Genomic DNA, 11,739 nt, shown 5'->3' with positions numbered 1-11,739 from the left:
AAAAGCACGGTCCATGAGAGGCCTGATGAGCCAACATTAAAGTTGCCACCAGAGCGAGGACACAAGGAAGGTCCCGGGAGATTAAGGAAGAGACCCCAAGAGGGCCGGATGCCCACGACACAATCGGGAGAGTCTGTGCCACACTAGAAGCTCACACGGCACGGAGGCTAAGTGTCCGCTCTGGAGCCAGAACCCTTGGCTCAAGTTCTGGCTGTACCAAGTGATCAGGTGTTGCCCAAACTACTCAGCTGTTCCCCTCTCAACCTCCTGGTCGGAAACACCGAGAGACTCCTCTTCTGCCTCACAGACCACCCTGAAGTTGGAGAACAGGCCTGTAAAACGCTCGGCACAGCGCCAGCCCCTACAGGGGCACTCGGTAAACTGTGGGCCATTACCCATTATCGCGATGGTTGCTGCGGTATTTGGGAACTGGGAACAAAGTGGTGACTGTATCAAGAACATTTTCTGTGCTGTCGCATGGAGGAANAGAATTGCCTAGCAGTCTCCAGTCGAGCCAATCTGACCCGGAAACATACCAGAGTCTGTTCCTCACAGAAATCAGTGCCTATCGGCACCGAAACACATGACAAGATGTTCTCAGCAGCAGTCCGTTGAAAACAACAGGAATGCCTGTCAAGAGGGGAAGGGATAGACGAATGGCAGTTTTTCCCACAAGCAGACATTACACCGTATTGAGAGTGAAAAACAACTATATGCAACCACATGAAAAGAATCTCGCAGACATGATGATGACCAAGAGTAGACAGATACACAGACAGCACACGGTGGGCTTCAACGGTCAGAACATATCTACGCTGATGGGCTAGATAGGGGCCACCCAGCAGGTGCTGTTGAGGGCATGAGACCCTGACAAGGTGCTGGAAATCTTCCACAGCCGTCCCCCTTATCCGTGGGGGATCTGTATCAAGACCCCCAGTGAGTCCCTGAAATCGCCGGTAGTATCAATCCTATATATGCTATGTTTTGTCCCTGTACACACTACCTAAGGTTTAATTTATTCATCTGACACATAAGAAATTAACAAAAATAACTAAGAATAAAATAGAGCAATTGTAACAAACACTGGAATAAAAGTTAGACACATGTGGTCTCTATCCGGAAATAATTTATCGTACAGCACTCACCCTTCTTGGGGTGCTGTGAGATGATAAAATGCCTACATGAGGGGATGAAGGGAGGTGAACGACGCAGGCGTGAGATACAGCATCAGGCTACTACTACCTTCTGCTCATACATCAGAAGGACGATCATCTGCTTTTGGACCGTAGTTGCCCGCAGGTAACTGAAACCGCAGAGAGTGAAACCGCAGATAAGGGGGCACAATGGTATATATTAGCACAGTGGTGGTTATGTGGGTTTATACATACACAAAGATTCAGCAAGCTGACATCTTAAGGCTTTTGCACAACACGGCATGAGTTACACGTCATTCAAAAAGCGCAAGAAAATAATAGGAAACAGGAGGTATGGAACACAAACATAGATGTGTCTCGCAAGGAGACAACTTTTCCAAGAAGACTGGTTATACAGGGAAAGTGGGGTTGACGCCAGTGTGCAGACACGGGAGAGGCATTAAGCCTTTTTAATTTACTTTCCCCAAGTTTGAGGCAATTGAGCACATTTTTGTGTTGAGCACAGACTGGATAAACTTGCAGAAGAGGCAGAAAAGAAGTAAAGAAACAAGTTCCCTGAAAAGGTGTGATCTGGACGCTAGTGCAGGGACTGGCCAAGGTCGGGGTCAAGGGCCCCACTGAGGGGTGAGAAGGAAAGCTGCACACAGGAGAGATTTAGATCCATGTGTAAGGGTTCAAGATCAAGCAACAGAAGAGCAGATGATTTTTAACATGAAAATAGACGGAGACATCAGTGGAGGGCAGGCGGGGGGGTGGAGGGGAGGTGAAGGTCTGAAACAAGGTCTGAGTGGCTGGGGGAGCCAGTGTGGGGGACGGTGCAGATCAGAGGCAGCAGGCGCAGGGAGACCAGCTGGCCTTAGAAGTGTGGGGACGGGTTGCAAGTAGTAGGGGAGGCGGTGGAGACGTTCGTGTGAAACGGACAGGATGGCCGGCTGTAGGGGCTGGTGGAGACGAAGGGCTGAGGAGTGATCTGAAGTCGCACCCAGCCTTCTGACCTGCACGGGAGGCGGGAGTAGCGAGCAAAATTACGAGCTCCCTCTTAGGCACATTGAGGTGAAGTGCCTTTCACACATTCACAGAGAGACTAGGGGCAAGGGCGAAGGCTGGGAACAGACTCTGAGGGGCTGAACAGACCAAAGGATCACCAGAGGGGAGAGCCTGGCTCTGTGGTGGCACCAGTCACCACCTGATATCCCCAGGGCCTCAGAAGCCCAAATTTGGGGAACGGAAGGTGAACTGTTACCTTGAAGTTGGAGCAAACGGGAGGGGTATGAAGATACGGAGCCAGGGCGTGCTTCTGAGTGTCTAATGGACCCTTGGAGAGTGGGTGAATGGAGAAGGTGGGAAAGAGTGACATGCAGAGGACAGCTGGTTTCCATGCAGCTCAGATGGAAACTGGAACTATGATCGGTATTCACGAGGACTAAAATTGTAATGTGAGTAGCACTGACAGCTTACTCTTGCTGAACCATTCACACACTGTGGGTCAGGGCCAGTGTGAGCCAGTGTCACACACAATCTGGTTCATCCTCAAATAACCCAATGAGGTAGAGACTATGACTGCCAGCAGTTTTCAGGAACAGACTGAGTGGAGGAGACTACACTCACCAAACCACTGGCTCCTGTACTTGGACACAGCCTCACTTCCTAGCGCCAGGCACCTAAGCATGGCCATACAGAATGTGAGAAGAAATAGTGGGCACGACACCACCCTTTCTTCTGTCATTTCCTCTCTGCCAGTTGGAAGATGCCAGGACAACCCAAGTGTCTCATGTTGACGACAGGAGGTAGCTGGGTCCCTCAGTAACTGTGTGGCACACAGCTGCAGGCGGACCCATGCGGTCCTTGGGTGAGAGAAGTACTTTTCATATGCTGAGCCCCCAAGGTTCTGGAATGCACCTGTTAGAGCAGCTGGGTCTACAGTGGCTGAACTTATATGAAGGCACCTTGAGATGATGCACCTTTTCTGGGGCCCAAGGCTGCCATGTGTCACAGCTAGTTTTTATGTCCCCGTAGCCTGAGCCAAGAGCCTGAACTTGTCACCTAGCAGGCCCCACACCTCCCCAGGAGGGCTGGACACTGTGATGGGGTGTGGGGTATGGGCACAAGGATCTCAGGTTACAAGGCTCCATGCATCCTAAGCCTCTAGAGAGGCCACGGCAGTAAAACTTCCACAAACTCCAGGGGCACTAATCACTGTGCCCGTCTGCGAGCTGCCAGGACCCCACCTAGCCAGCTGCTGGCACCTACCTGGGCAGACGCTAGGGAAGAGGCCTCTCTGCAGCGTCCATAACTCTGGGCTCTGCGCCAGCGGGTAGATCAGCTCTGGTTTGGGCAGAGAAAAGCCTGTTTGCGGAGAGAGAAAGAGGACGTGGAGATTCTTGTGAGAAGAAAGAAATCTCGTGATCCAAATTCGGACATCAGAATTTGGAGAAGTTCTCGGATTAAAGCTGCTCCCATCCATGCAAATAAAATGATGTGACCTGGAAACCAGCGGCATAAAACGCTGTCGCTGGACCCCAAAGACTGTAGGCATTAGCGGCGGCTCCACAGTCGGCACCAATTCCCTTTGATCCCCATCCTGTAGAATCTCAATGCTGTTTACACCTATCTCCTGAAGGTACTTTCTAATCAGTCTAGTCAGGGGCCTCAGCCTCCCTGTGCGCCAGCCAATACCTGGTGAACTTCGCTGCCACCACAGACTAATTTCCACCAAATCTCTGGGGTGAGGCCTGGGCATGAGGAGATTTTAAGCCCTTCCCAGGTGATGGCACCCCACCTGGTAGGTTCATTTCACCAACAGCATCTCTGCTCATAGACTGAGGTAGGCAGGTGGCTGAGTATTCTGAGCGGAGAGAAAGGTGTATTCCAGGCTGAAAGACTGGAATGCAAAAATGGGAACAAGGACAACAAAGAGCACACAGTGACAAACACGGTAACTATGAATCCCTCTATATCCACGATCACTGGGAACAGGAGTGTTTTTTTCTAAATGCTCCAATTATAAGACAGAGGTTGTCAGAGTGGATCAAAAAATAAAACTCAACTATAGATTGCCTATAAGAAACCCATGGTAAATATAAAGACACATACATGTTCAAAGTAAATGGATGGAGAAAAATATACAATCTGTTAGCAGAATATGGTAACACTAGTTGAAAGAGAGCAAGCGTACCTATATTAATTTCAGACAGGGCAGACTTCAAAGCAAGGAAAGTTACCAGGGATTAAGAAGGCATTATGAAATGATAAACGGGTTAATTTGCCAAGAAGACATAAAATTCCTTAATCTGTACGTGTCTGTCACCAAACATTGTGAGGCAAAACCTGACAGAACGACAAGAAGGACAAGGAGAAATAGATGAATCCACTATCAAAGTTGGAGACCACACTACCCCCCCTATGAGAAATGGACAGATCCTGGGCACCTGGGTGGCTCAGCTGGTTGAGCATCCAACTCTTGGTTTCAGCTCAGATCATGATCTTGTAGGTTCGTGACTCTGAGCCCCATGTCAGGCTCTGTGTTGCCAGTGAGGAGCCTGCTTGAGATTCTCTCTCTCTTCCTTTGTGCCCTGCTGTCTCTGTCTCTCTCAAAATAAATAATAAATAAATTTTTTAAAATGGACAGATCCAATAGGCAGACAATTAGTAATGCCACAGGTGAACTGAACAATTCTATCAATTAACTGGATATAACTGACATCTATAGACTACTTCATCCCAAAACAGAATACACATTCCCCATAACAGATCATATTCTGGGCCATAAAACACACCTTAACCAAAATTTAAAAAGAACGGAAATCATATAATGCCTGCCTTCAGACCACAAAGTAATTAACCAGAAGTTAAATAACAGAAAGATAACTGGAAAATTCCCAAATAGGTAAAGATTAAACAACCCATTTTTAAATAACATGTGGGTCTATGAAGCAGTCTCAAGAAAGTAAAACAAAAAACAAACAAACCAACAAAACATTTTGAACTAAATAAAAACCAAAATAGGGGGTGCCTATCTGGCTCAGTTGGAAGAGCATGTGACTCTTGATCTTGCGGTCATGACTTCGAGCCCCATTTTGGGTGTAGAGATCACTGAAAAAAAGAAAAACTTCAAAGCAAAAAACAAACATAAAAAATTTAAAAAAAACAACTTAGCAAAATTGTAGAATTCGGCAAAGCAGTGCTAAGCAGTAAATTTATAACATAGAAATAATATTTTTTAAAAGAAACATCTAAAGTTAATTATATAAATTTCCACCTCAGGAAACTAGACAAAGAGCAAATTATGTGCTCAGTAAACACTACAAAAGAAATAAGAATTAGAGCAGAAATTAATGAAATTGAAAACAGAAAACAGAGAAAATCAATAAAACCAAAATCATAAAAAAAAGAGAGAGAGGACACAAATTACAGATCCTATGAACATTAAAAGGATATTAAAAGAATACTATCAACTACTCTATGCTCAGAAATTCAATAACTGAGATGAATGCACCTATCATTTGAAAGACACAATCTGCCAAAACTCACACAAGAAAAAACAGAGAGTCCAAGTAGGTTATGTCTATTAAGGAAATTGAATCAATAGTTAATAACCTTCCAAAAAACAAAATACCAGGCCCTGATGGGTTCACTGGTGACTTCTACCAAATATTGAAAGAAGAAATTGGGGTCCCTGGGTGGCTCAGTCAATTAAGCATCTCACTTCAGCTCAGGTCATGATCTCATGGTTCATGAGTTTGAGCCCGGCATCACCCTCTGTGCTGACAGCTCAGAGCCTGGAGCCTGCTTCAGATTCTGTGTCTTCCTCTCTCTCTACCTATCCCCTGGTCACATTCTGTGTCTCTCTCTCTCAAAAATAAATAAAACATTAAATTTTTTTTTTTTTTTTTTACAAATACTGAAGGAAGAATTACCAATTCCTCACAATCTCTCCCAGAGATAGCAGCAGAGGGAATATTTCCTAAGTCAATCTTTAAGGCCAGCATTACCCTAATCTCAGATAAAGACATTACAGAAAAGTATGCACAATATGTCTCATGAATATAGACGTAAAAAAAAAAAATCCTCCACAAAATATAACAAATCATACCCAACAGTGTATAAGAAGATTATATACCACAACCAAGTGGGATTTATCCCAGATTTGCAAACCTGATTCAAAACTTAAAAATCAATTAACATAATCCATCACATCAACAGGCTAAAGAAGAAAAACCACACATCACACTGATAATGCAGAAAAGCATTTGATAAAATCCAACATCCCTTCATTATGAAAAAAAAGAAAAACAACTCTGGTGAGCCTGTGTGGTTTAGTTACTTAAGTGTCTGACTCCTGACTTATGCTCAGGTCATGATTTCAGTGTATGGGATTGAGGCCTGCATCTGGCTCTGTGCTCACAGCACGAAGCCTGCTTGTGATTCTCTGTCCCTCTCCCCGGCTCATTCTCTCTCTCTCTCAAAATAAATAAATGAACTTAAAAAAAATACACACACAATAAAGAACTCTAAGTAAAAGAGGAATGGAGGGAAATTTGCTCAATTTGATAAAGGACATCTACAAAAATACTGGAAGTACCAAGTAATGTAACAAGACAAGAAAACGTAACAAGACAAGAGAAAGGTATACATGACTTTACCGTAAGTTCCAAAGATCCAGCAATTGCTCTCCTTGGTATTTATCCAAAAGTCCACATAAAAGCCTACACGTGGATATTTACAACAGCTTTATAGTTAATTGCCAACATTTGGAAGCAAGTGAGACTTTCTCCTGCAGGTAAATGGATACACTGTGGTACATCTAGACAATTCAGTATTCAGCACTGAAAAGAAATGAGCTATCAAGCCATGGAAAGACACTGAGGAACCTTAAATGCACATGACTAAGTGAAAGAAGTCAATCTGAAAAGGTTGCATATTGGATAGAACACAATTATAGGACATTCTGGAAAACACAAATGGAGATAGCAAAAAGATCAGGGGTTGGTGAAGAGAAGTGGGAGAAGGGATGACCAGGCAGAGCAAAGAGGACTTTTAGCACAGTGGAAATACTCTGCAGGGTCCTCCAGGGCTGGAAACCTGTCATTACACGTTTGTCCAAACCCACAGAATGCAGAACACCAGGAGTGATCCCTAACGTAAACTATGGACCTTGGGGGACTAGGATGTCAGAGCAGGTTCATTGACTGTAACAATGCACCGCGCTGGGAGGAGGGTTGATAATGTGAGAGGCTGTGCAGGTGTGGAGGCAGTGGGTTTAGGCGAAACCTCTCAATTTTGCTATGAACCCAAAACTGTTCTTTAAAAAGTATTTTAATTTTTTAAAAAAAATTTTAAGAGAGAGAGAGAAACAGAGCATGAGCAGGGGAGGGGCAGAGAGAGAGAAAGGAAGACACTGAATCTGAAGCAGGCTCCAGGCTTTGAGCTGTCAGCACAGAGCTCCAAGCGGGGCCTGAACCCACGAGCTGTGAGATCATGACCTGAGCTGAAGTCGGACGCTTAACTGACTGAGCCTCCCAGGCGCCACTAGGAAGTCTTAAGGAGGGAGAAAAAAAAACAAAACCCAACCAGGGGTTGGATTTCAGCTCAGGTCATATCTCATGGTTTTCATGTTTGAGTCCCATAATGCGCTTCATGATGACAGTATGCAGCCTGCTTGGGATTCTCTCTGCCTCTCTCTCTGCCCCTCACCAACTCTCATTGGCGCACACACATTCTCTCTCTCAAAAATAAACTTAAAAAAAACCCACTAATATTTATATGATGTAACCATATCCCAAATAATTTAAATATAGTATTTTTTAAAACGTAGAATTAAATTTATGTACTAACTTAGAAAAGAAACGACATATTTAAAATATTGAGCCNTCAAGAAGATGTGGTTTATCTATACGATGGAATACTCCATGGCAATGAGAAAAAATGAAAACTGGCCTGTGTAGCAACATGGATGGATCCTGAGGGTGTTATGTTGAGGCAAATAAGTCAGGCAGAGAAGGACAAATATCATACGTTTGCACGTATAGGAGGATTAGGAGGAACTTAACGGAGGACCAAGGGGGGAAGAAGGGCGGAAATGGTGGGGGAAAGGGAGGGAGGCAAACCATGAGAGACTCTTGAATGCTGAGAACAAACTGAGGACTGATGGGGGGTGGGGGGAGATGGGCATGGAGGAGGGCACTTGTAGGGATGAGCACTGGGTGTTATATGGAAACCAACTTGACAATAAACTGTTAAAAAAAAATGCAGGAGAGCTTTTCACAATGACGAGATATCTTTTAAACTGAACGGATTAAGCTTTAGAGGGACGCGGGGCAGTGGCCCTATTTCCGTACTCGCCGAGGACGGCATGTCGGGAGAATGAAACGATCGAAGAGCATACAGGGAGAGGACAGACGGAGCACGGGGCCTCACACAGCAAGGGCGACCGCTTCCTGCTGTAAAACAGCTGTGGCAGAAAAAGTCACTGTGAAAAGACAGAGACACACGCAAACCTACAGAGAGAGTCGGGACGAAAGCCCTGGCAGCCCGGGCATAATCGTGCTTCTGGAGGTTCCTGGATCAGGAACTCAAGGGGCCCAGCTGGCGTTCCTTCCTTTGGGTTCTGTGAGACACCCCGTGTCCTCCCAACACACGCTTCTTTGGCTGTGACCAAAAGCAAACTATGTCCTTGCCTAACCCTCCCTCCCACACAGGAGAACAGGCAGGAAGACAGGAGTCTAGAAAATCAGTGAAGCTTGCAGAGGAGGGAGGCAGGCTACCGAGGCCTTCTCGACCGGCCGGGCCTGGAGCGCGAGAGTAGAACGGAGGAGGTGACAGGTCTCCCACACGGCAGAACGAGGGACGCCTCACCCAGGGAGACCAGGAGCCTGCAGGTCTCCAGCATCACCTCCTGGTACAGGGTCCTCTGGGCCGGCTCCAGCTGCCCCCACTCCTCTTCAGTAAAAGTGATGGCGACGTCGTCAAAGGTCAAAGCCATCTGAAAAGTCAAACAGAGGCAGCTATGTTTGTCCTGGGGCTCGTGATGGGAACCAGAACCCACCTCTCTCGATGGCAAGGCACCAGAGAGACCATACGCCCGCTGAGGGCTGAGCTCTATGCTGGCCCCAAGGACGCTGCGATCCTGCTTTGCCTCGGTTACAGCAGCGCAGGAGACAGAAGCCTCCCCCGTGCGAGTCAAGGGGAGAAGGACCCGAGGTGAGGGCCTTCCTGCGGGGACTGTGAAGCACAGCATGGTAAGGGCCCTAAGACGCCAGAGTATGGAACAGAGTAATGAAAACGGCAGTAATGATGATTACAGAACAACCCCGAGACGCAGTGGTCATCACGGAGTGCCTGCCTGTGCGGAGGCTCTACCTGTCTCCTCTAAGGGAACAAAAGTTATACTCCTGGGGTCTGAATCCTCTTAAAATCAACACTTGCCTGGCATGTGAACTTGGGAGCCCCACTTCATCTCTCCGAGCCTCAATTCCTGGATTAATACAGTAATTCTCACTGGATGGTAAGAGTTTCGAGAATTAAAGAAAAAAATATTTGTAAAAGAAACCCTGGGATGACTGGCCACAGCCTGAAGTCAGTATCATTATCACCTTCATGCCAGTCATCAGGGTCCAAAGTTTACACACGGTATGAGAAGAGGCAGGATTTGAACCGAGGTCCCTCTGGTCTAGGGTCTAATTGCATAATCTTGACACTCCTCCATTAGCAAAGGAGTTAATGAAGACGTGAAGCATTTCACATAAATATCCCAGTCACGTTATTTCAGCCAACATCAAACATAATTTGGTGGATGTGGGCAGAGGAGCGAACTCATCATCAGCCACCTTCCTGGACAGCCACCTGCGGTGGTGGCAACTGCCTGGGAAGTGGCCAGGCCTGGATCAGGTGCCACTGCCTTCTGCTCCTCAGACTGCAGGGAGAATCCACAATGAGCCACTAGTTCTTTTTCCTTCTGGAGTCTTTTTTTCGTTCCTCTGGTGACTCTGCCGAAACTCAAACCCGCCTACCTGGGTCTTCACAGCACTTATCCCTGAGAAAAGAATACTTCAGGCCCAGAGAACAGAAGCTGCTGAGGACAATGCAGGCTGCGGCCACGACAACAACCTTTGATTTGCCACAGCGTCTGTCCTGGCAGAGTGTATGATTCAGCAAATGACCAGAGTCTGGCCCTCCCAGCATGTCTCAGCAGATGGGGAGGGGAGGCCCTGGAAATCACACAGGTCCTCTGGGGACTCCTGAAATAAACAATATTCTTTTTGTCCACACACTTCCACCTGCTCAAATGGCACATCCCCATCTCCCACCCAAGACTGCCTACTCCAAGGAAGCCTGCTTGGCTTGCGATGTTTTGGGGTCACCGCCAGGTATCCCTATCTGCTTTTTGCAGAGAAGAGGGTACAAATACAGGCTGTGGTGGCCAACACACTGGTTGTTTCTGCTACTTAAGAGCTGGAGTGAGAGGCGCCTGGGGGCTTGCTGGTTGAGCGTCTGACCGGCTCAGGTCATGATCTCAGTTTGTGAGTTTGAGCCCTGCATAGGGCTTGCTGTCGTCAGCATGAGCTCACTTCAGATCCTCTGTCCCTCCTCCCCTGCTCCTCCCCTGCTCGCACTCACTGTCTCAAACATAAATAAAACATTAAAAAAAAAAAGGGGGTGGGTGGGTAGTGAATTTGGGCAGATAACTGAACTCTCTGAGCCTCAAGTTGTTCTAGTGCAAAACAGCAGTAATAACAGAACTTAACTCAGCGGAGGTGAGGATGAAAAGGCGTGAAACGTTAGGCCTGCCCGTCAGCCCACAGCAAAACCGAAGGCAGGCCAGCGATCACGGTTCCTCTGCCACTGCCTTCTCTTCGCTCCCACAACATCCCTGACAAATTCAACCAGGGACGCTTACTGAATTTTGCCAGGTTCCCTACAGAAAAATGCCAGCTGATGGGCTAGCAGGGAAGGGGTCACTTCAGCCTGAACTGCTGGGAAAGTTCTGTCCAAATGCCTGACATCTGAGCAGAGGCCAGAAGGATGTGAGAGGAAGCTCCCTCGCCCCCCTCCGGCCGCCGCGAATTACAGGCGCAGAATCGCGGGCGGGGGGCAGGGCAAGGACAAAGGCTGGAGATGAAAGAGAACTCAGCACGGTGAGGCTGGCGGGTCGGGAGAACAGCGCCCCAGGGCGGAAGGCAAGGTCCCAGGAGGTCGGCGGGAGGTCTAGGTGGGCACCTGCAGGTCCCGGCGCGGGCGGTATCTGTGAGTGACGGATGGAAGGAAGCACCGCCTTTCACCCTCCAGGCACTCACCGAACACCGGTCGGAGCTCGAGCACCGGCGCGGGACTACGGGTAATAAAGTGACAAGCCAGCGCCGCGTGCTGTACACAAACGACAAGGAGAAAAGGGAAGCGAACAGCTTCCTGGCATCCGGCTGCCCAGGAGTCCTCTCCGCAGCAGAGAGGAGGCAATGCCCACCGCGTCGTCCACTCACCCGCGCAGGGGCCATCCACGCCGCCGCCATCGCGGGACCCTGTGCACAGAGCGGGGACGGGGGAGTGGGGGGGGGAGACGGCGGCCGAGGGGCCCCAGAGCAGGGCGACC

At 47.9% G+C, this 11,739-nt stretch overlaps 1 protein-coding gene across 5 annotated transcripts in view; it reads right to left on the bottom strand.

The window, feature by feature from the left end:
* The window catches only part of LOC144225743 (uncharacterized), an 18,610-nt gene extending 6,877 nt beyond the window's left edge, over positions 1–11,733 (bottom strand). Inside the window, exons 1-3 of one of the 5 annotated variants that reach the window (XM_077756986.1) lie at positions 11,630–11,733; positions 9,009–9,135; positions 3,405–3,500 (exon numbers count right to left, since the gene is read on the bottom strand). In XM_077756986.1, coding sequence (XP_077613112.1) covers positions 3,405–3,500; positions 9,009–9,135; positions 11,630–11,659 — 253 coding nt within the window. In that variant the 5' untranslated portion in view covers positions 11,660–11,733. Of the gene's footprint in view, positions 1–3,404; positions 3,900–4,582; positions 4,797–9,008; positions 9,136–11,446; positions 11,488–11,629 lie in introns of those variants that run through there. The other 4 variants (XM_077756987.1, XM_077756988.1, XM_077756989.1 and 1 more) reach the window with 4 other exon arrangements.
* Between the last annotated feature and the right edge of the window lie 6 nt (positions 11,734–11,739).

This window comes from Crocuta crocuta, unplaced genomic scaffold (genome assembly GCF_008692635.1).
Source record: "Crocuta crocuta isolate KB4526 unplaced genomic scaffold, BGI_CrCroc_1.0 scaffold142, whole genome shotgun sequence".
NCBI classification, from domain to species: Eukaryota; Metazoa; Chordata; class Mammalia; order Carnivora; family Hyaenidae; genus Crocuta; species Crocuta crocuta.
The sequence above is the reverse complement of the archived record's forward strand: the minus strand, read 5'-3'. Positions and strand labels throughout refer to the sequence as shown.